Here is a 26,672-nt window from a genome sequence, read left to right as displayed (position 1 = left end):
TTGTATGTGGGCATCTATCAGATCTGCTTTGTTTCCGGCCAACACTCTGATTCAGACAGACCTTCAAGCTATCCCAAAGATAATGGGCTTAACTGGAACAGCATACACAAACCCACGAGTATCTTCCAGATCACCAAAATAGAGAAACAGAGTGACCACAGTGTGTTTGGACATGAAGGGAACTAAATGACTGTGCACAGGATCAGCTCCCTGAATGGTCAAAACATGATCAGTTAATTCATGATACACAACAAGTATCACAATGCATGGATACATGGATAAAAAGTTTTGGGTACAGACACTTTTGTGAATGAGGCTGCTGGAATTGCACCAGGAGGACTGCCCCAGTGTGGGACAGCCATCCAAATCAGCATGCCCAAAGAAAACAGCTACAAATTTGTAAAAAAATTATCAGCCACAAAAACAACTACATCTATGCTGACTTTTTTAAGCTTTCATCAGAAACATCAACATCATCGCACATCCTTGGATAAATTTTTCACTCACAAAATGCAAGTACATGAAGTCTGTAGGTTCGGTTATGTGGTCGTTCAATGTGACAGGGAAATGAATGTTACAGAGGTCCTGACGTGGCCGAAAAATTTCTTAAATGTTTGCAACGCAAAGAGAAAATTGTCATGAAAATGTTGTATACTGTCATCCCAATGCACATAACCCAAGATTAACAAGGACAAAACAGAATTCATCATGTTAGGTACTCAACAGCTCACCAAGATTCCAGTCACCATTAACCTATCTGTGGACAAGATTCATGTTGCTCCAGCTAAAACTGTCAAAAACCTGGGCGTTGTCATGGACAGAACCATGTCGGGTAAACATCAGGCACTGAACACAGGTAAAGCAGCAAACTTTCATATCGCCAACATTGGCGAACTCTGAAAGTACCTTGACGATGAAACTTGCAAGATTTTAATTCAGTCTCAAGTAACTAGCAGACTTGATTACCGTAACTCTCTAGAGTTTGAATCTAGCGTAATCTCTCACTTACAGAGAGATTCAGAACAAGGAAGCTTGTATTGTCAGTCGCTCCAGAAAAGATTGTCACATTACGCCAATTCTCAGAGATCTACATTAGTTGCCCATCAGACACTGGGTCAGCTTCAAGTCTTCTTGTCTTGACATACAGTGCTCTTAATGTTGAATCATCACCTGCTTATTTATAGGATCTGCTATCGGTCTACCACGCAACAAGAACTCTACGTTCTGCCCAGGAGAAACTGGCTATTCCGTCAACATCGACAAAGACTGGAGATCGTGCCTTCTCAGTTGCAGGTCCTACCCTGTGGAACACGACCCCCCTCGACATCAGAAACAGTAACTCTCTCCCAACTGTTTAGAGAAAATTGAAAACATTGCTTTTTTCTTCAACTGATGAACTGAAGCAAAGTGACTTCTATCATGTAAAGCACCATTGAGCAGATGCATATAGCTGGAAATAAGGGCTATATAAAGCAATTATTATTATTATTATTATGTTTTACAGAGTAAGATTGAAATGCAGCAGAGAGGCTTCAGGTGATCCTGGCGGTCAGGCCGGTAAGGCTCATCATCAGCTCAGGGCCCTCGCCCCCTCTACAAGCAGGACAGACAGCGAATGGGACTTCTCCCAGGAAACACTGCCTAGTCGAACCCACCAAGAACTTTCCGGAGAATATGGAGGCTCCCCAACACTGCAGCCTTCTGCATTACCCAGATTGTCAGAAGGGCTGCGCTCCCGATGGAGAACCCGGGCACTCTCTTGATCTGCGCTAACAGATCAGGCGGTATCAAACCAAGGGCACCGAGAACAATGGGGAGCCTGACGACAGTGTACTTGGGATGCAAGCGAGACATTTCAAAGGCGAGGTCCACATATTTATCATGCTTTTCCTGAATCTTGCCAATCACATTGCTGTCAAAAGGGACAGAAAATTCAATGATATAAATAATTTCATTGGCTTTATCAAAAAGGACAAGATCAGGTTTGTTGGCTAGAATTCTTCTCAGACTGTAAAGTGGCCTATTCCAGAGAAGTTTGAAAGCATCATTTTCCAGGATGCCCTGGACGTGTTCAGGGTCGTACCATGGATGGACCTCAGAGTCAAAGCCACAGGCATGGCGGAGACGATAGTAAAAGCAGCGAGCCATGCCATCATGTCTTTTAAGATAAGCTGTTTGTGCCAAGGAAGGGCATCCATTGACAAGGTGTTGGACAGTCTCTGTAAATTGATTGCAAAGACGACATTTCATATTGATATTTTCTTTAAGAATAACATTCTGGAGATTGTGAGTGGGAAGTGACTGGTCCTGAGCAGCAAAAAGGAAGCCCTCAGTTTCAGATTTGAGGCCAGCCGACTTCATCCAGGCGAAGGAGTCGCTTGGATTGCTGTTCTGTTCCACACACTGCATGTAAACACGATGCAGTGGCTTCTTAGACAGCTTCTCCACAAAGGACCGACTCTGAGCAGACTTGGTGAAAGACTTCACCTGGTTTACTCCCATCACTGTACCATCCAGCAGTACATCGCCATGAACATAATCAACGTCAAATTTCAAATTGTGTCCAACAACCTTGGCATGCTTAAAATAGCTGTGGAATTCCTTGCTTTCATCGTGAGTCTTGACGTGCATCACCAGAGGATCATCCGATAAATAAATATGTGCAAAAGTGCACAATGGAATTCTATCATGAAGAGCTTCCACATTAATCAAACCCCAACCTCCTGAATTGATTGGCATGTATAAATGATTAAGAGAGGAACGAGGGTGGTGTGCTCTGTTATCTGACATGATCCTTCTGCTCAGGCAGTCAAGACCCTGGATGTCTTGTTTTGTCCAATCAACTACTCCAAAGGAATAGGAGAGGACTGGCACAGCAAAAGTATTGGTGGCTTTGATCTTATTTCGAGCATTTAGCTCTGAACTCCAGATTTTCTTCAAACGAGATTTATACTCGGCCCGAAGTTTATCTTGAATCTGGGCATTCTGGAGCTTGTCTCGAACTTGCATTCCAAGATAGGTGTAGGCCTGATCTTCCACAAGATGCTCAATAACTCCTCCCCCTTGTAACCTGACCGATCCATCATTAGTTACCTTGCCACGTTTCAAATGAAGAGTATTACATTTGTCGAGACCAAATGTCATGCCAATATCACTAGAGAAGGACTCGACAAGGAGAACCTGTTCTTTTAAATTGGTCTCTCCTTTGGCAAGGAGCTTGATGTCATCCATGTAGAGGAGATGAGTAAGAGGTGTTGGGGATCTGTGGGGTCCGGGATGGTAACCCTCCTTCCTATTGAGGAGAAAACTCAAAGGATTTAGAGACAGACAAAAAAGCAAAGGACTGAAGGAGTCCCCTTGAAATATTCCCCTTCTGATTGGAATAGATTCCGAAGTCTGCACCTGCCCTTGCGAGTACATCTCAAGCTGAGTCGACCAGCAACTCATTAAAGACTTGAGTAAATCAAGTAGTCGTTCAGGGAGGTCAATACACTGAAGAGACTTCAGAATCCATTCGTGAGGGACAGAGTCATATGCCTTTTTGTAGTCTATCCAGCCCATGGAGAGGTTGTGGTGGTATGTTTTAGCCTCTCCCAAAATCATTTTCTGTACAAGAAGTTGATCCTTGCACCCCAAACATCCCTTTCTCGCCCCCTTCTGCTCTTTGTAAATTATCTCATTGGAAGAGCAATAAGATGACACGAGGTTTGACAAACACCCTGTGAATAATTTGTATTGAGTATTTAGACATGTGATAGGGCGGAAGTTTTTGGGATCAGTCAAGTCTCCTTTTCTGGGGAGAAGTATTGTGTGACCTTTGCAAAACCATGGAGGAACATCACCTGTATCCACAAGAGAATTGAAACAGTGAAGTAATGGTGCTTGGACACAGGGAAACAGTTTCCAATACCGGTTTCGAATATTATTATTATTATTATTTATTATTCAAATGACTTGCAAGCTCACAACAGCAGTCACTGCCACATGTATGACATACCCCTGTGCAGCGATTTCAGGAGAGATCATTGCCAAGTCAAGAGCAAGTACATGGCCACCACACACTTTGCATGCAAGTTGAAGCTTGCGATCAATCCCAAAATCAAAACCCCCGTTGTGTTTTACAATCTGTGGTTACAATTTTCACATGATCTTTCACTTGATCATGCATGCCATCTTGAAGTCTGATGGTTAACTAACATGCATCCCAACAACATGGAAAAGTACAACTATTCACTAGTTATGACATACACTTGTTCACAGAGAAAGGCCAGGAAGGCAGGATTTCCATGGTATGTGAAGGCCAACAAGTATATGGAAGGTCACGACCTAAGCAAACCAACCAAACACATTCTTTGTCTTAATGCCAACAATCTGTACCACTGGGCCATGAGTCAGTATCTACCCACTGGGGATTCGAATGGGTGTTTGCATCTGATATCAATGTTGATAGCATCATGCCAGATTCAAACAAAGGCTACATACTGAAAGTGGACCTGGAGTATCCTGTGGAATTACCCAAAATGCACAACAGCTATCCATGCGCTCCTCAAATATTAACCGTGAACCTGGACAGGATGTCCAAATATCAGCAAACTTGTTGGGAAAAATAAGCTGACGGGCAACATAAAAAACGTGTACCAAACATGATGAAAAAGAAAAACATCATTCACTATTGTAACCTGGCCACCTGCGATTTTCAAAAGCTGCTGTACAAGGTCATGAACAGCTTGGGGGTTGGGAAGATCATAGAGAATTTGAGAAAACATGTGAATATGAAACAGTCCAATCAAGCTCGAAGGAAAAACTCAGGAAACTGTCAGGCATTCAGTCGAAACGAAATATTCTATGACACTTTGGCAGTACTGCAAATAGAAGAAAACTCATATCAAATTCAGCTGGCCTGTTTACATGGGGATGAGCATCCTCGATTCATCCAAACACTTGATGTACGACTTTAATTACAATGAGTTCAAGAGGCAGTATGACAAGTGTGAAATGTTGTCTGTGGACATGGATTCCCTGATGATGGAAATTCACATTGAGTGCTATGTACAAGGACATGATGAAAAAGTTGTGCCTGTATGATACCAGTGACTACACTAAAGACCTCCGGAAGAACACCTGATACACGACACATCAACTAAAAAGTGCTTGGCAAGATGAAGGACGAATGTGCCTACATGCCGATCACGGAATCCCATAATGTATTTGATCAAGAAAGCAGACTATGAATTCAGAATGGGCAGAAGGCGTGAAAAAATATGTGGTGAAAAAACACATCAAGCACGACAGATTCAAGGAAGCCTTCTTCAAAACCTACATGTTCAAACACAAAATGAACATGTTCATCGTGCATTCAAGCGCATGTACAAGCACAGTCCACTGACTTGATCTGCAAGTCGATTCTGGATGTGAGTTCATGGGCGCTGTGTTGCAACTGCTTACTTGGCACAATGTCCAAGTCAGGCATGGTGTGACTGGAGCTCATTGCAGCCAAGCCATCAACGAGAGATTCAATACCGAATGACTTCCACAAGTGGTGTCGACCATCAATTGAAATTGTCTTGCCAACAAAAAACCTAAAACATCCGACGCAATTAAAATGCCATTGGTGACTGCCAAATTGGGAATTATATGCCCAATCAGCTCCTGGTGAGGTACCTATTCCAGCTGGGTGAACATGATCAAGATCATACTTTTAGGGATCATTTCTATAGAATGCATCGCCATGACTTCAGGTAAAACTGTCTGTCTACCAAACCCTTGGAAATGAGCCAACAATCCAACATGGTCGATCAAAACATACAACATGGGTAAAGTGGACATCAAAGGCAATGAACTGAACTTGTACTTCTTGAAATGCGGATCGCCAAGTGGTGTCATCAGAGAAGATTTGCTGGTCATACCTCACAACACAGAGTTACCACTGGCCTGATGAAAGAGAGTGTGTTGCTCTCAACATGCTGGTCAACAGATCAGCCCCTCATCACTAAAAACTTAGTAAGACCAAAACTATTTGACTGATCCTCTTCCAATTTTGCATGTATGTATCAGTGATGCTCTCATTTACCAAGGTTCACTTTTTCATCCTTGCTGGTGGAGGCTCATTTAAACCTAATTAAGACTTAAGACTTAGTGTATGCATGTTTTTCTGAAATAACTTGGGAGTGTTGACATCCAACAGCAAGAGTATTAGAGTTGGGATCATTAGCTGGACAATTTAAAATAAACATGTCATTCCGATGTCTTTCACTGAGGTGGTTTTTACCAGCAACATGAAGGCTAAATCTTCATTCAGTTGGTACACTTCAGACTTGAAGTTAAATTGCTTAGTATGGCGGGCAAAACAGCGAAGTCTAAGTTTGCTAAAAATGCTATTTTTGAAACAACTATAATCACTCTTCAAACAGTCACCATTGATTTTCCCCAATGAGGTTCTGATGAAACCACTATTCTAACTGTCATGCGGGTCTGCTTGTCAGGAATCAGCTCAGCAAAGAGTCCACAAGAAGTTAGTTACAGTTTTATCAACAAGAAACAGAGTAACAAGGGTGGCCACAGTCTACAAGAAGTTAGTTACAGTTTTATCAACAAGAAACAGAGTAACAAGGGTGGCCACAGAGATTTGGTACAGCCCTCTGGGCTGAGGGCTAGGACTGTTGGGAGTCTAAACCCTCTCACAAATATTGGAATTGGTGACTATTTATCAAAACTTGAAACAGAAAAAAGATTACGATTCAATGAATGAGATGTGTCCTAATACGACTACTGTAATGACCAGACAGTGGGGAGTAATTGATCCTGTTAACTGGCACTAATGTTGAGGGAAGTACTTAATCCTGCTTACCACCAGTGGGTGGTCAGGCTTGCTGACTTAGTTAACCCAATGGTGTAGAACGATACTCATGGTTTTGATCACGGAATTATCTGGTATCTGGTCCAGACTCAATTATTTACAGACTACTGCCATTTAGCTGGAATATTGCTGAGTGCTGCAAAGAACTAAAGTCACTCGATCACTCTCTCCGTTTGAAAGTTGAAACTCCATCTTATTATTAGTGATTTATGTTCATACTAATTCATAGGATATCTTAATCATTTGAGGAGATAGGGATCATTTTAAATTTTTCTGGTCCAGGTCACATTTAACCAATCATTATCCGAATGTGCTGGAGAAATGAAACATTGACACTCAGACTACGTTTTCAGATTCTCACAAGAAATTTTCTCATTTTCTATTACACATAGTGTACATGAGTACATGAGTAGCTGGACTCTAATTTGCACTTGCCTCTTGTGTGTGCAAGGTGGGAAAAAACTTCTTTCGAGTGCTAGATGAATACCTTTTTTATTCTCTGACATCTTGGTAGTTTTACACATCTGGATACAAGTTTGTTTTTTATGTTTTAACTGTATCATAATACAGCTGTTTTAGGAAGTTCTTTCTTCAGTAGACTGGTTTATCCCCATCTATATACAAGACGTGCTTTTAGATAATGGTCTAAATGGATCCTAACTGCTTGTTGGAGTGAGTATGGTAATACTTTATTTTCAGTAAAATTCCAGCAAAGTCATGGCAGAGGACAACAGTAATGAGTAATGGGCTTCACTGATTGTAGAACTGAAGAGCCTTTATGTTACTCAATCTCTCACACAGTAAGACTTTCGCAGGAAAAACATCAAGTGGAAATACTAGTAATGCTGTACTCTATGGACACATGTTCTGCTTGATGTCATCCCTGTCTCCATAAAGTTAACCTCAGCATGTGCAATTTCCAGAAGACTTTTCCATGCTAAAATTCCATTTGAATTCAGGCCATGGTTTTATTATAAGTGGCAAAGGGACTCATTTGGCTTGGCCAACGCCACTACATTTATCCAATCGATTTTAATTCAGGTGGGGATGACCTCAAAATACTATTATTACCACGGCAGCGAATTTGGGTAGGGGATATAGAAACATGTTCCATGCGTCCATGTGTCTTTCACACTTTGTCTGAAGCATATCTCCTAAACTGTGTGTGATAGTTTATCCAAACTTATTACAAATGTTGGCTGTGATCCCTTTGGGGGCTAGACCTGGATATGAAATTTACTTTTTGTGGTTTCCATAGAAACCAGACATATGCTATGGCTATGAGGATGTCTTAACAGGAGCAGATCTCCTAAACTATACACACTAGGTTCATCAAACTTGGCACACACATCAAGCATGATCTGTAGATGTGGCATTTGATGCTTAGACCCAGATAACGATTTTGTTTTTTGTGACTTTGACTGTGACTGTGAGGATGTCATCTTGTTTGGAGTAGATCTCCCAAACTATACATGGTAGCTTCATCAAACGTGGTACATCAAGCGTGATTCATAGATTCATAGATATGTCATTTGATAGTTTCACACAGATAACAAGTTTGTACTTTGTGGTTTCCTTGGAAATGTGACTTTGACTGTGACTATGAGGATGTCATTTTGTCCAAAGGAGATCTACCAATCTCTTCATGCTAACTTTACCAAACTTTATGTGCATGCCAGGCATGATCCTTAGATGTGCCTTTTGTGGGTTACATGTTATGATAAGGATCTCGGGTCCAACTGTTAGGGTACCAGTGAGCTCCCTTATCTTAACTGCTGGTTTGTTTTGGGGAATTAACTCAGCAAAGAGTCTGAAGTCACAAGAAGCTAATTACAATTTTATTTACAAGAGATTGAATAACAAGGGTGGCCACAGAGAGTCGGTACAACCCTCTGGGCGGAGGGCTAGAGCTGACCTGTGTTGGGAGTCTAAACCCTACTGATGGACAAATGAAGTTGGAGACTATTTAACTACAATTTAAACAATACAAAGATTCTGATTTGGTGACTGATACAAAAATGGGTGTAACCTACAGTAGCCAATGAAATACAGAATAAACAAAATGGGGTTTGTCCTACCATTACAACTTCAGTGACCAGACAAGGGGAGTACTTAATCTTTTAATCCTACTATCTAAGTGACATTAATCTTGTTGGCAGATTTACTGGATGCTTGATTGCTTACTCTGGGCTGGATCTTTAACGACCCTTAACTGGTGTTTGTATAATGTTATTTTACACTAGGTGATGGCATGTTTACCACATCAAGCAGTTTATTAACCTGTCTAGACATAACCCTTGTCTTAGTGAATGGTTTGTCTTACAGTGGTGTTCTGATTACCTCAGGCTGGGATTTTAACTATGAAATTGTGTAGTCATAACTTATACCTTTTTCAATAGACTGTCTGTGAGATAAGCTTTACTACTTTTGAGGAGTCTTGTCAAAGCTATTACTGATACACGATGAAACTAATATTCTATATTCATATTTTCCAAATATTTGAATGCTAATATATTGCTTGTACTGGTTACAATTTATAATGAATTTTGGTATGAATTATCATTTCATGATTGGCTACTTCGGACAGATTCAATGGATATTTCAGAGAAAGATATTTAAATCTGGAGTCTGGCTTTGTAGTGAGACTTAGTACCAAACAATGATAATGATTAGTGTCATAAAAAGTATACATTAGCATCTCAGCAAATATTTCACATTAAGAAAGTTGAAACCAGGAGTCATACTTTACCGCGCGACTCAGACGGTACTTGTGGGTACGGTTGCCCTTTTAAGTATGATGGGTGCTCTTCACGTGTCTGTGACGGAGCTTGCCCATAAAGTATGGGTACTATGCCCAATAAAAAAAATACTCCTACAATGGGGGTTCCTGTGTCGTTGACAGAGCTTGCCCATATAGTGTGGGTGCTATGCCCAATAAAGAAGTATTAATAAAAACCCTACTCTGACTTCAAAATTCTAAAATGCTGAATATTGCTTTGCTGTTAACGCCTTAATATTGACACGTGATAAAAATGTGATTAAGGGTATCTGGACAAAAGAATATTCCTATTCTGACTTCATTCTATATATAAGTAATCAACGTTCACATGCACGAAATACAATATGGTATAGACATAAGAAGGTAGTAATGTACTGGTCTATGATCAAACATACCTGGTTGCACTTATCAACAAAAACACATTGAATATCCTGCACTCAGTTCATCTAAGTACACACAGATAAGTAAGTCCTAGTGAGCTGTCTTGTACACAATGTTCATAAGGTGGCTTCTGGATGAATATACGATCTCCATGGGAGAGACGCACCTGCTTTCTTGGTCTGTCATATCTTGCTGTTCCATCCTTAACTTGTGGGTTGTCCATTACGTGGTTGCTGTATGATGCTCCATTCAAGATGGCAGTGTTGACATACCATGTTCGCTTGCAATCTCTTCGTTTAATGATACATGATGTTAATGGTAGGCACATAGAGAGGTTTCAAGCTCGGGAGTAAGCTAAAAAGTTACTCCATCCGGATTCTAACACCAGTTGTCAACGCATGCCTGTAACGGGATCATATATAGTTGGTGCGTCGACTGGGGATCGGCTCATGGATAGGATGACTGGAGAATTACATACATGCAATAATTTGACGAAATGATGAATGAATACATTGATGAAGACGAAGGCATGGTTTAGTTGTTCAAACTTCTTTAGTTGGTTTCACAAGACATGACAAACAAGTATACATGAATGAGGTGAGCGGACTTCCAGCTCAACCCCCGGGCCTTTCCTGCGAGCGGCATAATCCTGCTCGCGGTCGTCCCCACAAAGACAGTCGGAATGCTGGTCTCCACACTCCCATCTCACTTCTCATCTCTCACATACAGTGTAGATGTGAGCATACATCTATATAGTTTTTAACAACAATAGACAGGCAAAGATTCAACAATGGACAGATAGAGAAGCTAATAGCACTTCCTTCTACAGCTGATGTGATGACAGACACAGCCAAGGGGGATGACCAATAAAGGCCATAAATGTCATATACAGTAATTAATGGAAGTGACAAAGAGGAACAAGGTAGCTGCCAAAACAATGTACTCTGCGGTAGTGATAAAGATCAAGATTGTAGATTGAATAAAAATAAATAAATATCATATAGACTGGCTACCTAGTTTTTGGTCTGTAGAAATATTTGGACATGGCTGTCCTGAAGTAGACACTATAACATACACATGTCTGTCCAAATTTCTAAGCTTAAGAAGTTCTATGAACTATGTCATTTTTAGAGGTCATATATTTTTTTTTCATATTCAGAAATGCCTTTATCTTAATAAATTGCTGAATAAAATACTTAATGCTTGGCATTTTCAATTTCTTTTTTGTGTTGTTGGGGTTTTGCTTGTTATCACTTGCAATGCGGAAAAGAACTTCAAAACTGTTCTTTATTTCTTCACCAAACTTGGCAGCTCACCCTGTGAAATGGTGGCGTCCTGGTGCCTTTTGGTAATTTTGGAATCATGGTTTTTTTGGTTTTCCCATGCCAACAGGTTTGACTTCAACTGAATTTGGTGGTAGTTATCCTTTCTGAAGCAGAACTTAAGAACGTTTCAATACTCTCCTCCATCTGTGTCATATACTCACCAAAACAGTTGATTGATCATCCATAATTTATGGCTGGGTTGGTGGTGATGATTTTAACGGTTTAACGGAGGGATCACCGATTTTTTTCTGGGGAGGTAGGGTCATCAATTTTATATACATGTTCCGGAGCAGGGATCATTGATTTTGTTGGGATGGGATCACTTACTTTGTACATTAATCTTAGAGGAGCCATACACATTGTACATGCAAACTCCATAAAAATCATCCCCCCACCCATAAATTATGAACAGTCCCTGACAACCATAATGCCTACACCATTCACATGTATTTTACTACTGTCGGTAATATTGATAACTTTGTCTTCTTGTTTTACAACATGTTTCATCATAAAAAAAGATTTAACAACATTATTTATTTATTAAAACATCATCCCTTACAGACAAATATAACTGGCACTGTCCTCAAATGAATTCAGCCATATCTGTCTGGGTCGGTTAAAATCCATGATGCCTACTCTCAAAAATCAGCTGGTTGTTTGGTGTGCCACAAGATTTGATTCACAGTTTACATTCTACCTGTTGGGAGACATAATTTGCAAACATGTTCTAGATTTCCATCAGTATACAGATGACAGTCATCTTTATATCAGCTTCAAATCCTCTGAACTTCAAGATCTCATTATTATTGTGAGGTTAAATAGTGGAGCTGCAGTGTTGCAACTGATGTTTTGATTTGTTTTTTGTGTTATGGACATGAAACAAAGTGCAAAATGTATTCTCATCTCTGCTTTCATGTCATGTTTATTACAGAAATTACAGCGACAAATAGATGAGGAGACAAGAGCGAATGCAGAAATAGAATCGTATTTGAGGACCCACCATGCTGTGAGTAATTCATCATTATAACAGTTGCTCTATACCTGATAAATGTCTTCTGACAATCTGGTATAAGCAGCAAGACTGACCAACAATGCAATAGGTTTGAAGCAAGCAAGAATTTATTTCACATAAATATGAAATTTCAACTAATCAGAGAAGGTAACAGCTGTTTTCTTGAGGATGAATTCATGTCATATTTTAGTTGTAGTTGTTTGTTGTAGTCATAGGACCAGATGGAAGAGTCATTTCTATGGTAGAAGCATGAAAATACAGTCAAATGCATTGTCACAAATCCACTTCGAACATGTTGTAAGCTGTTGTCTTCACATTCTTGTTTGTGGTTGCTGAGGGTTTATTGAAGCAGTAGAAATTGTTATAAAAGCATAAGAGTCATCTTTGGGGCAGGACTGCAACCTGAAAAGGATGTGAGGGACATATATATCAGGCCATTTATGACAGTGAAAGTCGTTCACAGAGCATGTACTGTAAACTGGAAATATTCTGCATCAGTTTATATTTTTGAATTTTGCATTTCTCTTCCCCACGCAAAAAATACTTGGAGCAGTAACAGCAACTCTTTCGAGGCCAGTGAACCAGATGCATTGCTTATTATAAAATGATTTCTCAAGTGATATGTATAGTTGACAATTTCCCAATATCAGTGGCTTTCCGCTCGTTAACGGGATAGAACAGGGGAAAATACCTCCACTTTGGAAGACTCATACAAATAACATGCAAGGCATCGTTATTGTGGGTATCAATGTCACTATACCCATGCCAAGAGTATTTTTGCAGTTGTAAGAGGCAATTCTATTGGACAAAGATTAATTTCTAATGATGCTTTCCTGCCTGAGTCTGCTATGAGGACCATGATTGTTCAGAATCATGCATATGTCCATTCATATTACAGCAATGGATACTGTCCTTGTAAACAAAAAACTTTAGAATCAGACGAGAGTTTTGGGTAAAATCATGCTTTTTCTGAACGTTTTGCATAAAAAAACAATCAACACCCATAGTATATATAATGGACGTAAGTGGAGACATCATGCTTGGTTGTGACCTGTCACCAAAATGCTTTTTGCATATATTTTAGGATTAAACATGATATCTGAGTGTGAAGTTCGAGGCGAGGAAAGCCAAGATGTTACTTGAATTACATTAAACGATCTCACAAAAAAGATGGAAATAGCAAGTTGTTATGTATGTTTGACGACTTTTATGAGCACTTTTATGTTTTATTTTTTTTGTGAAGCCTACTACTCTAGTAAAAATAACTCATCGCAGAACAGCCTGGGGGTATGCTGACGCAATATTTTAAAGGTGCAGAATATTTCCAGTTTTACAGTATCTCACTTTCACTAAAATGTCCTTTTCTTTTTGCTTTAAGTTTTAAAAAATGTTAGTGTTGTATTGTTTGAATACTTCTTTAATGACAAGTAACAACAATCTTTTGACATCAAAAGTAGGTCAATGAGTGAGTGGCATAGACTGTTTCATTTTTGGTTGAATATCTATGGGAAATTATGCCATGTGCATCACCTTTGTAGTCAGTGGAATAGAGTTTGGCTCATTGAGGTATCTAATGTCATGGATCAGGTCATTCCTCTTGCTCATAAAATGCCATTAAAGCGTCCCACTACAGATGGATTACTGGTAATTGTAGAAATAAAAACTTGATGCATGTTTTCCTCAGTATAAGGTCTTAGTGAAGGTCAGACTGAATTATCAGAAATGATTTTAAATTCCCATTTCAAATTTGTTCAACAAATAACTGTTTGACTGTTTCCAAATTTTGGGGACAACAGCAGTGGCTATGTCATATGTCACCCATGAAGAACCTAGGTAGAATAGGACTTCAACAACCCAATGCTTGCAACAATAGTCCTTGTAAGAGGTCACTAATGGGACATACAGAACAACTTTAGAAACGCTAAAATGCACTAAAAACAATGTGAAAACATAGGTTGGAATGAATGAATAAATGAATGAACCATTATGATAGGGATTTCAACATGTGAAACACACAGGGTGGTTCTAACTGTTAAAATAAAATTAAAAAAATATAAAATCAATAAAAAAAACAACCACATTTGTCGCTTGATATCATGAAAATCATAAAATGCACGTAATTTATCAAAAATGCTGATCTTATAACCACAAATACACATGGGTATAAAAGGTCACAATTTCCATGCTATTAATCAACAGTTTAAGTGTGAATTCAACTGTGATTGGCCTTATTTACCATGCCATGTTTGACACCAGAACAACAAGAAAAAGCACTGGGTTACTTGAATGCTGAATGGTTAACTCAGGAAGTGTCTCAAACATTCCACTGCCATCATTCCTCAACTCTCAGACACTGGAAGTACCAGTGACCACCAACGTCCTGGACAACCATGTCACCCTACGCAGACAAGATTGACACACTGTGTTGTTCCAGACTGCAACATGTACAGCGTTAATAATACATGGGTGAAGTGGAATCATCAGTGAATAAACTATACGGTGCCATTTACGTCATTTACATCCATACAGTTGTCTCATGTTGACCCAGATACCAATGTCGTCACTTAGACTGGGTTAGAACCCATCGAAGATGGATGTGCAATAACAGTGGGAAGGTGTGCTCTTCACTGATGAATCTTGTTTTCATCTAAATTATGCAGATGGAAGAGAGCGAGTGAGTTTAGTTTTATGCCACACTCAGCAATATTCCAGCTGTATTGCGGCAGTCTGTCAATAATTGAGTCTGGACCAGACAGTCCAGTGATCAACAGCATGAGCATTGATTTGCACAATTTGGACCAAGTCAGCGAGCCTGACCACCTGATCCCATTAGTTGCCTCTCATGACAAGCACAGTCGCCTTTTATGGCAAGCAGGGGTTGCTAAAGGCCTATTCTACCCCAGACCTTTAAGGTTACATGCAACCAAAAATCAAACACAATTAAAACACAGTTACCACTTGTTCATGATATATAGAATGCATTGGTGATTGTGAAAAAACAAATAAACAGAATTATAAGCTTTTTATCTCAAATCAAAAGTGCGATATTTTGTACTTGGGTTTACCGCCATCGAAACATAGCAGCCCCAATACCGATCCCAGTCAGTACCGCTGGATGTGCACTTAAGTGTAACAGGGCTTTTTCTTTGGCCACTGCATGGTTCATCTACCGATACATTGAGCCGGCTCTTTGTTTATGGCTTGTAAACCCGATAGGTGTTAATTTCAAATTGCAAATGGTCAGTAACCGAAGTTGTGCATTGCATATTGTCATCAGCAGACAGACAGGCAGACATATAGGTGTCAATAAATTGACGTTGAGTTTTCTCTGTGACAGAGTCTGCTTATCACAATCAACATGTTTTTTTTATGTAATGAGTAGATTATTTACTTGTTTGCGTACACTACAAAGATTAGACTACTGCTCACAACCTCATAATGCGGGCAGGCATACTGTTTCAAGCTCTGCAAACCTATTCACTGCACATGCGTCAAGAGCGCAGCGCAGTGTAGCTGTTGAAACCACTTTTTCGCGCAGTACTGGGGGAAATTTAGTGAGCCGTGAATCGATTTCGCAGGCTTTTTTTCAGCATGTAAGCTGATTTGCATTTTTGATGATCTGATTTGGTAAGTTGTGTTTTGCGTAGCATGTGACCTTTCACGGGTCTGCAGAGTTCGTCTACGACAACATCGTGGAGAACGGTATGCGGATTGCGACGGGAAGATCGTTGGGGTGTGAGTAGTGTGATGGTTTGGAGGAGGAGGATGTCTTGAGGATGCTTTAATGCCATCACGTACACAAACACTGTCTTCACAAAACCATGTGATTACATAATGCCAATCCACATATGCAGATCCTGAAGCAAGGTAATGCTCGAGCACACACAGCAAGGCACATCATGAACTTTTTGACACAAAACAATATGGATGCGCTTCCATGGCCTTCTCTGTTACCTGACTTGGCCTTGATTGAGCACATCTGGGATGGAATGGGGAGACTTCTAATGATGGCACCATCTGCTATCAATGTCCATCTATTGAAGATCATCCTGCAATGTGTATTGTAACAGATACCCAGTGAATAATCAGGACAGTGATTTTCTCTCTCAGACAGTACTGCGTCAATGGTGGACACACCAGCTACTGACAGTATCTACAACTCAGCTGTGACTTTGGATTTTGACCCCTGGTGCCTCTATACGTGTCATGCTCTGTCAGTCAATCTCTTTTTGGAAAAATGTTTTCTTCCTTTGCTGAGGGAATCTCCATGCTTTCTAACATTGCTAAGATATCATAAGTACGTTTCAGTCTGAAGGGGATATTTCGTATTATATGGGTGGTGCATTTCTAATGTTGTTCAGTATATATATTTTTTAGCATTAAAAAGTTTTCCCTGTGAAATCACAGTCGGCAAGACCTCTATTCATGTAAAAGCTATCACTTAATATCCAAACACTTAAAGAAAAAGTATTTTGTCTTGTTAACTATTCACACCTTTGTTGTTTGCACCTCACAATGCACTGCCAACATGTTTTGTTGATTTTGAAGTTTCAGCTAGTTCTTTTTTCTTATCCATCCATACCCTCATAACTCTTTGTATTTCTCTAATCATCTGTTACTTTTTAATGTCTACTCTTTTGTTGGGAGAGTATATCAGTATTTACACTTCATCAACACATTTGTTACAGGATGATTAGTCTGTTTGCTGAAAGCTGACCCTCACTATGTAACTGAAAATGGAAAAAAATATGTGTGAAATGACAGGCATCTGATGAAGTAAAATGAAATTGTATGACATCATGAGATCAGTTTAGATTATTTGTATGAGTTGTGATCAGATCTAAGTTTGTCAGTAATGATAGTGTCTTGCAGAGATGCCATGAGATTGTGACTGCCTCTATGAGTATACCATTTTCCCTCAGGATCTGTCAAAGAAGGTGGAGGTGTGGATGGAGAAGTATGAGACTGATGTTGAGGACAAACAAAGGGAGCTGGACATTCTGAAGGCTTCCAAGGCCAAAGACCTTGAGAGACTCCAGGACCTTACTAAACTGGTACTTGATGATTATACCAAAAATTTATATTATATTTTGTTTGTTTTTTTCAGGACTAAATACAGATTCACGTAGTTTTAGCTTCAGTGAGCTCTTCACTGAAAACAACATTGGTGTATCTCCATTCTATCAATCCATGGTGAAATTGGTGTTCAGGAACCTGTGTTTGTCTACAAAGTGATTAAGTGACTTGGTCACCATCATTCCATAATTGTGTATGGTGTTCTCAGAGTTTAATTTCGTATTGGTTATTCCACAGAACCCCCAGAGAGGATAAATTACTGTAAGAAACATAAAACAAACCTTAGAATGGCGATCACTCAAGTGGTGAAAAATATGGATTTTAGATAAGATTATAGAAAATCTGACATGATTCAGGCTTTAAATGATAGAATATAGCACTACACTTATGAGACTGGAAAAATATTTACTTACATGATTGTGATAAATTTGGATGGAGCCAGACTGAAAGCTAAGAAGAATTTTCTTGGGTTCAAAACATGTGCTTTGTAAAGGGACCTAAAGGGGCACTGATGCGGAGCAAATAGTGTTTCTTGCCAACAGTCTAATTGTGAAACCAAGCTGCAAATTGGTGAACACCCGCTCCCTCGACCGTGACGGACATGGGGACTGGGCTTCTGTCCACATCAGTAGAATTTCTTCACGCTTAAACAGTCAGGACGCTGGATGCCCATCATATGCCATTATTTAAATATATCCATGGTTTTCCTTGTCTGATTGTAACAAAATATCCGAGCAGTGTAGTATTTTTCTGATGCCTGGATGGTATGGTGACTGATCCAATTTGATCCTATTTCTGTGTTTTTGACCTTGATATTTAATCAAATCAAGTAAAACATGATGTCTGCAGGCACGTAGCAAGCCTTTTGTTTCATATAAGTCCGAAAGATTACAAAGCTTTATGTTGAGATAGTTTTGAGGGTTGGCCCAGCTGTCATAGCAAAAATCATGTGTAAATTTGGGTAGCTCTGGTAGCTACACTTGTTTATTATCTATGATAACAAAAACACACAGTTGATTTATTTGACTTTGTAAACTAAAACCACAACTTTGTCCTTGGTAAATAAATCTGAAAATTTTCAGATTGTAAGTCCAGTCTTGATGTTGATGTTTGCTGGGTATTAGTTGTTTGCCTAACATCCACATATCATGCTGTGTGTCAGGCCATTTCTTCCCCATTTTAAACTTTCTGTGATTCTGACCTATCTAGGCCACTTCTCCCCAACCCTTCTTATATCAAAAGGAGGATACTCTGGCTAAGCTGCCACTTGTTCCCCACCGTTACTCTTAAATCAAAAGGGAGAGATTCTGACCCAGCTAAACCCTTCACAACAAAGTCTCTAAGGTTTGCCTCAAGGTGTGTCAGTAAATAATTGTGTCTGTATGAGTAAGTCAGTGTGTCTGTCAGTTACTTACTTTTATTATTATTATCAATTTAGAGACATGTTAATTTTATGATTTTCATTCAGGCTTGGTGGCTAATATTCCCCTACAATTTCATCATTTCATTTATGCTCTCATTTAATCCATGGGCAGGAGGCCCTTAGCCAACACTTGATGATATCAGTGGTGACAGTATATATGTAGTTCCCATGATGTTGACCTTTGTTATATTATGTCTCTAATCTTGACCATAATATATCCCTAGTTTTCATGTCTGAAATATATCCTAATCTGTCAAATGTGTAGATGTGAATTAAAAGAATGTTACTTCCAAAATCTTGTTCTGCTTTGTTTTGTTTCAGTACAAAGAATATGAACAAGTGGTTGTGGAGGATCGTATTGCCAAGGAAAAAGAAAGACGGAGAGCAGAGCAGGACAATATTGAGCTTAAGGCTTCCATCAGAGTAAGAAATTTGGTGTTTTCATTTTGAAAAATTAGTCTTTCCCCAGGCTGTAACACATTCACCTTTAATGAAATGGAGGCCAATTAAACAACTTAATATGTCTTTTCCCTCAAATGAAATTAATTTGATTAATGAAATTATCTCTATAAAACTTTCTGTGGACTGTTCATAACATGAAGTAAATTGCTGTGTATGCTGCCACACAGTTTCTAAAGACAAACCATCTATTGATAAAAAAAGACCAAAAGAAAAAAATGGTTTCTTGTAAAACTTAACGAAACTAGAAGAAATACTTCCTTGATAGAACTGTGTCTTAAAATAAGATCGTCAGGGAATCCTTTTGACAAAAGTCAACTTGAAGGAAAAAACAACAGAAAAGGTGTTTCTCGAAAATTGTCAGTTCCCTTAAGGCAAAATCAAAAGTTTGGACTGAAAGAAGAAAATGCAGTGTTGCATCTAGGATTTGCTGTTTTTGAGTCAGTTGACTCACTGCCTTTCAATTTCTGCACCAAAGACCTTTAATGGTGTGCACATGTTATTTTGTGCATATGTAAACAGAAAATAACAGTAAACTGATTTTTATTTTTTTATTATTGATAAATTTATCATAATCTTTAAACTTACCCTTACATCTGTTGAGATCAGCCAGCCTCAGTCTCACACAAAGTCTTTAATGCTTGAAAATTCTCTTCTCTCTCTTGTTCTTCCACTTACATACAGCCTTAATGAAGTGAAACTTGTCAGTTGTGAACCCCTGTAGCTTTATCATCATGAGTCTGTTCAAAGTAACAGATGACAATCTGTATTGTGATGGGGATAGCAAACCATTCTGGCAGCTGAATGCCCTTTCACACAATCTGCGGTGTGGAGTGGCATTATCAAAGCTATTCTTGCCAATGTCAAAAGTTTTGGAAACATGGCTGAGTGGTAGGTGTAAATAAGAGTCCACAATGTCTGAAACTTATCCCTAGGGTACATCTGTTCACATACCATCTGCTTCACAAGTCCCCATTCCATCATAGTAGCATCCTTATCAATCAATGCAGGACTTGTGGTTCCAGTAGAACTTGTCATGTCCTTCCCATAATGGTCACACAGTATTTCTATCTCTTTCTTTCCATATTCATCTCTTTCTTCTTTACCTATGAAGGAGATGCTTCTCATTCCCATAACTGCAAAGACTGTAGCAACTGATGTACTGTCCTCTGGAAATCTCTTTCTAAGTCTGTCCTCCAAAGATTTGCAAAAATCATGTCTGACAGCCTAAGCCTTCTTCACACTGAAGTTTTTAAGTTTGATACCCCAGTAAGTGGCAGTTAAACCTTTCTCTCTTTCAGTTGATCTTGTTTCCTCTTTCTCAGTTGATCTTGTTTCCTCTTTTTCAGTTGATCTTATTTTCTCTTTCTCAGTTGATCTTGTTTCCTCTTTTTCAGTTGATCTTATTTTCTCTTTTTCAGTTGATCTGGTTTTCACCTTTTCAGTTGATCTGGTCTTCTCCTTTTCAGCTGACCTGGTTATTTGCACCTCTGTTGACTTCAAAGTAAGCTTTTCTTTTAAGGGTGTTTGGAAAAAACTCCTTCCAGTAGATGCTTTCTTAACACAGTCCATACAATGCTGAATGGATTGCTGAACACAAGCTATGTCGAGATCCACTTTCTGGAAAATCAAACTCAGCTGTGTGAAAGACGGAATTATGTCCATCATGATGTGAAGGGTGGACACAAACAAGTGCTCTGTTAAACTGTTCAGGAGCTCCTTTGCTTTGGACGTTCTTTTCTTAATGTCTTGAAAGTACTTCACTAGTGACCTCCAGCAACTATAGACAGCTTGTAGTGCAGAATATACTGAAAACCATCTAATTTCATGGACCACTTTGACCTTAAGTTGAGGTTCTTCAAGCACAGCCTGGATGTTCTTCAATTCGCTTACTCTACTTGAAGTTGATCAGTTAGTGTCTTCTGGAACACCTTAACATACTCCACTTCATCAGCAGCCTTAGAGGTTACCAAGTTCAGTCTATGAGGAAGACAATTAATATTCACTGAATGGGGGCTGTCATTTCTCAGAAGTGTTGCCACACCACCTTTTCTTCCAGTCATTATGGAGGCCCCATCTGACCCAAAAGCTCACATTATTCATGCTTATACCCTTCTCTGTGAGAAATTCCTGAAGTTTTGTGTAAATCACTGCTGCTGTAACACTTTTCATTTCAAGTGACACATTACCCAAAAACAAAGCTTCAACTGTTAATATACCCCTCAACAATTAAACTCACAGTATTAACAGATGAACGATAAGTGAGAGTCAGTACGTGACAAAAAGTTAGGTTCGCAGACTGACAGATAGCCGAGGAATTCCGATCGCGAAGCGTGATCTAATCTGACCAATTAGAACATTGTATTTTAATACCGATTGTTCACAAACCATTCCACCTGTTAAATGACGCTGTTGCTATTTTTAGATTGGAACATACGCAAAAGATAAGAATACTCAATATGCTTGACGCTGGTTGTAATTTCTACTGGTTATTACGCGGTATATAAGTAATAATGGGTATATATTTTCAAATTTCCGTAGGTTCTGACGTGTTATGTTTGTAAATTTGCGTATGAAAATAAAATTATGCACCAGATACGCAAATACTCGCTCTAGATGCAACACTAAAAATGGGTCTGATGTAATGCCCATACAACATCCTTCTGTACGTTTTCAGCCATGGTCGAGCCCAATAATGATGTTTTTGTCTATGGCTTCTTCTCAGAACAAGGGTCATTGCATCTTGTCACATAGTTTGTTGCTGCAACATAAAAAGAACGTCAGGGCTGCAGCATTGTGAGGAAGTTGATCCATGACTAGTCCTGTCAGGAGGTGCTGCCCACTTTATACTTGACTGCCGTTTTGGTGACAACGCTGACCTGTAGAGGGTAGTGTCCAATTACTCTATGAACAGTAACTGATTTGTTTAGATTGCTTTCATGGGAGTGTCAGGTTAGTGTCAGTTGACCTCAAATCTGACCACAGTTGGATCAGTTGGACACCGCCACTACCAGTCTGTCATCTGTTTAACCCGATCAATCTTAGACTCTATGAGGTTTTACTGAAGAAGGGGGACCCGTGCAAAAGGATGTCAGGTGAATTTCCGTCAGAATTCATTGGAAAAATTTGGATCAGATGGGCTGCAGATGACATGTTGATGGTCAGTGGAATGGGGGTGTAACATCAACAACGTGCAGAGTTTCACAACTATCTTTGGTTATAACTAGTTATAGTGTTTGACCTGATCCATGACTTGGACCGGACACTTGAAGTAGGAGATTGAAAGATGTAACAGAAGGATTAAGAAAAGGAGTGAAATTCCCCTATCAGAACCAGACGACCAGTTTAAAGGGCAGCTTTGACAAGGCTGGAATAATATTCAGGAGTTAGGGTGTTGAAATTTTGGGAAGACATTTCTAACTATTTTCTTGTAAAGCTTAATGAAACAAGAGGAAATATTTCCTGGATTGAGCTGTGCCTTAAAATAAGAATATCAGAATCCCATGTCAAAATGGCAAAAGGCAATCTGGAGAAAATTAAAGCTACAATACAAGACAACAAGAGAAATGTTACTTCTCCAAATTCTTCTTTCCCTTAAAGCAAAAATAAAGGTTTGGACATTAAGAAAGAGAAAATGGGAAAAGAAAAATACATTCTTCTCCAGGCACCTTAAAACAGGTGGTGATGGTGAGCAAGATAAATGGCCTCCCATGGATGCCAATGAAACAGTACATGAGAAAGTAGCTAGGTTGTTTGTCTGTTACATCTCACCAGATTGCCTGAAAAGTGTCATTAAAAAGTCCAAATCTAATACAGCTCCAGGGCCTGATGGAAACCAGCATTGGAAACTGTTTCCCTGCATCCAAATACTGTACTTCACTGTTTCAATTCTCTTGTGGACACAGGTGATGTTCATCCATGGTTCTGCAAAGGTCAAACAATACTCCGTCCCAAAAAACAGACACTTGACTGATCCCCTAAACTTCCACCCTATCATGTTTGAATACTCAATACAAATTATTCACAGGGTGTTTGACAAACCTCGTGTCATCTTACTGTTCTTCTATTGACATAAATTACAGAGAGCAGAAGGGGGCAAGAAAGGGAGGTTGGGGGTGCAAGGATCAACTTCTTATACAGAAAATGATTTGGGAAACTCATCACTGCAACCTCTCCATATGCTGGATTGACTACAAAAAAAAGCATTTGATTCTGTCCCACATGAATGGATTCTGAAGTCTCTTCAGTGTATTCACCTCCCTGAGTGAGGACTTGATTTACTGAAGTCTTTAATGAATTGCTGGTCAACTAAACTTGAGATGTACTCGCAAGGGCAGGTGCAGACTTTGGAATCTATTCCAATCAAAAGGGGAATATTTCAGTGGGACTCCTTCAGTCCTTTGCTTTTTTTGTCTGTCTCTAAATCTTTTGAGTTTTCTGCTCAATAGGGAGGAAAGTTACCATCCCGGACCTCCTCAGCACAGGTCCCCAACACCTCGTACTCATCTCCTCTAGATGGATGACATCGAGCTCCTTGCCAAAGGAGATGCCAATCTCAAAGAACAGGTTCTCCTTGTCGAATCCTTTTCTAATGATATTGGCATGACTTCTGGACTGGACAAATGTAATACTCTTCATTTGAAACGTGGCAAGGTAACTAATGATGGATCGGTCAAGTTACGAGGGGGAGGAGTTATTGAGCATCTCATAGAAGATCAGGCCTACACCTATCTTGGAAATTCAAGTTTGAGACAAGCTCCAGAGTGCCCAGATTCAAAATAAACTTCGGGCCAAGTGTAAATCTCGTTTGAAGAAAATCTGGAGTTCAGAGCTAAATGCTCGAAATAAGATCAAAGCCACCAATACTTTTGCTGTGCCAGTCCTCTCCCATTCCTTTGGAGTAGTTGATTGGACAAAACAAGACATCTAGAGTTTTTACTGCCTGAGCAGAAGGATCATGTCAGATAACAGAACACACCACCCTCGTTCCTCTCTTAATTGTTTATGTATGCCAATTAATTCTGGAGGTCGCGGTTTGATTAATGTGGAAGCTCTTCATGACAGAATTCTATTGTGTACTTTTGCACATATTTATTTATCAGATGATCCTTTGGTGATGCCTGTGAAGACTCACGATGAAAGCAAGGAATTCCACAGCTATTTTAAGCGTGCGAAGGTTGTTGGACACAATGTGAAATTTGACGTTGATTTTGCTCATGGTGATGTACTGCTGGATGGTACAGTGATGGGAGTAAACCAGGTGAAGTCCTTAACCAAATCTGCCCAGAGTCGGTCCTTTGTGGAGAAGCTGTCTGAGAGGCCATTGCATCGTGTGTACAGCCCAACAGTCCAACTGACTCCTTCACCTGAATGAAGTCGGCTGGTCTCAGATGTGAAACTGAGGGCTTCCTTTTTGCTGCTCAGGACCAGTCACTTCCCACTTGCAATCGCCAAAATGTGATTCTTAACCAAAATGTCAACATGAAATGTTGTCTTTGCAATGAATTTACAGAGACTGTCCAACACCTTGTCAGTGGATGCCCTTCCTTGGCACAAACAGCATATCTTAAAAGACATGATGGCATGGCTCGTTGCTTTTATTATCGTCTCTGCCATGCCTGTGGCTTTAATCCCAAGGTCCATCCATGGTATGACCCTGAACATGTCCAGGGCGTCCTGGAAAATGATGCTTTCAAATTTCTCTGGAATAGGCCCATATGCAGCCTGAGATGAATTCCAGCCAACAAACCTGATCTTATCCTTTTTGATAAGGCAATGAAATTATTTATATCATTGAATTGTCTGTCCCTTTTGACAGCAGTGTGATTGGCAAGATTCAGGAAAAGCATGATAAATATGCGGACCTTGCCTTTGAAATGTCTCGCTTGCATCACAAGTACACTGTCGTCAGGCTCCCCATTGTTCTCGGTGCCCTTGGTTTGGTTCCCCCTCTTGGTGCAAATCAGGAGAGTGCCCGGGTTCTCCACCGGGAGCTCAGCCCCTCTGATAATCTGAATAATGCAGAAGGCTGCAGTGTCGGGGAGTTTTCATATTCTCCGGAAAGTTCTTGGTGGGTTCAACTAGGCAGTGTTTCCTGGGAGAAGTCCCATTCGCTGTCTGGGCTGCGTGTAGAGGGGGCGAGGGCCCTGAACTGATGATGAGCCTTACCGGCCCCTGCGTGCCAGTATCACCCAAAGTGCTCTCAGCAGCACATCAATCTTAATCTGTAAAAAATAATAATACTGTAATAATGTTGTAAATCCTCAGAACCAAAGCCGCAAGTAATACATAATTATTTATTGAGCAGGAGATGCAACCTGTTTTTGTGTAAGGCATAACTGTAATTATGTGAGGCAGCTTAATAAGAGGATTCTTTTCCCGTAATCAGGGCATGCAGTAAATGATTTATTGTGGTCATGTTTGGAGCTAATTCATTTTGATTCCAATTCACATTTGTTACTGCCATGTACCTACATGTGGCAACAACAATATCAAACACTTAACATAAAAACATTTGACCTTAGTGGGCTATTTGAGGAAGAATATAAAGGTTATTGTAGGTTGACCTTGAAAATATGCATGCATCTCAAAAAGATGTACTTAATTTAATTCATGGTAGAAATTTCAGCTTCTAATATGTAGGTAATATATAGAATTATTTGTTTCATGTGCTTTGGATTAAGCACCACCAAAGTAATAGTCTTGAAGAACATCAAGTGGAGGAGAATTGATATAATGATCAGGATGAAGTAAAAGCTGAAAAATGTACTTTGTGTTTGCAGTTGCAAGCCTGGTGGCGGGGCATCATGGTGCGCAAAGGATTTGGTCCTTACAGTAAAAAGAAGAAGAAAGGCAAAAAAGGCAAAAAGGGCAAGAAGGGCAAGAAGAAGAAGTAGCATGATGCAATCATGACAAGAGCTATGTCCAGTTTCAAGGCACATGTACAGATGTTCATAAGGAATCAGTAATTCCTAACTGATGCAAACTTTATTTATCTTTATTCAAGATGTAATGATTTCAAATTCATGACTATAAATATCAATAAAGGTGATTCTGTTGGTGATTTTGTTTATTTAATGTCAGATATTGTTGTGCTATGGCAACATTAAAGAACAGATCATACTCTTGAAGTGATCATTTTTCTTAATGAGAAAAAGTGATACATTTCTTTGGATTTTCCATACATTTGACATATTCCAGGCATTAGAATGAATGTGTGATATCAAGTGATGAGTAAAGCACACATTATAGATGTTTTATTTCATTTTTTTCAACTGATTACAGTAAAGTGTTTAGAATTGAAGCACAAAGGTCAACATATGCTGTATTTGGATTTTCAGTATTTTTCTTAGGTTGAATCC

General features: G+C 39.5%; 1 protein-coding gene and 1 pseudogene across 1 annotated transcript in view; both read left to right on the top strand.

The window, feature by feature from the left end:
* The window catches only part of LOC137281525 (dynein regulatory complex protein 9-like), an 83,879-nt gene extending 57,510 nt beyond the window's left edge, over window positions 1–26,369 (top strand). Inside the window, exons 6-9 of the mRNA XM_067812805.1 lie at window positions 12,273–12,347; window positions 17,276–17,407; window positions 19,174–19,275; window positions 26,094–26,369. Coding sequence (XP_067668906.1) covers window positions 12,273–12,347; window positions 17,276–17,407; window positions 19,174–19,275; window positions 26,094–26,207 — 423 coding nt within the window. The 3' untranslated portion in view covers window positions 26,208–26,369. The remainder of the gene's footprint in view (window positions 1–12,272; window positions 12,348–17,275; window positions 17,408–19,173; window positions 19,276–26,093) is intronic.
* Window positions 5,687–5,792, top strand: LOC137282785 (small nucleolar RNA U3; annotated as a pseudogene).
* Window positions 26,370–26,672: the final 303 nt, after the last annotated feature.

This window comes from Haliotis asinina, chromosome 4, assembly GCF_037392515.1.
Source record: "Haliotis asinina isolate JCU_RB_2024 chromosome 4, JCU_Hal_asi_v2, whole genome shotgun sequence".
NCBI lineage: Eukaryota > Metazoa > Mollusca > Gastropoda > Lepetellida > Haliotidae > Haliotis > Haliotis asinina.
Note: the sequence above shows the minus strand (reverse complement) of the source record. Positions and strands in the feature narration are given on the sequence as shown.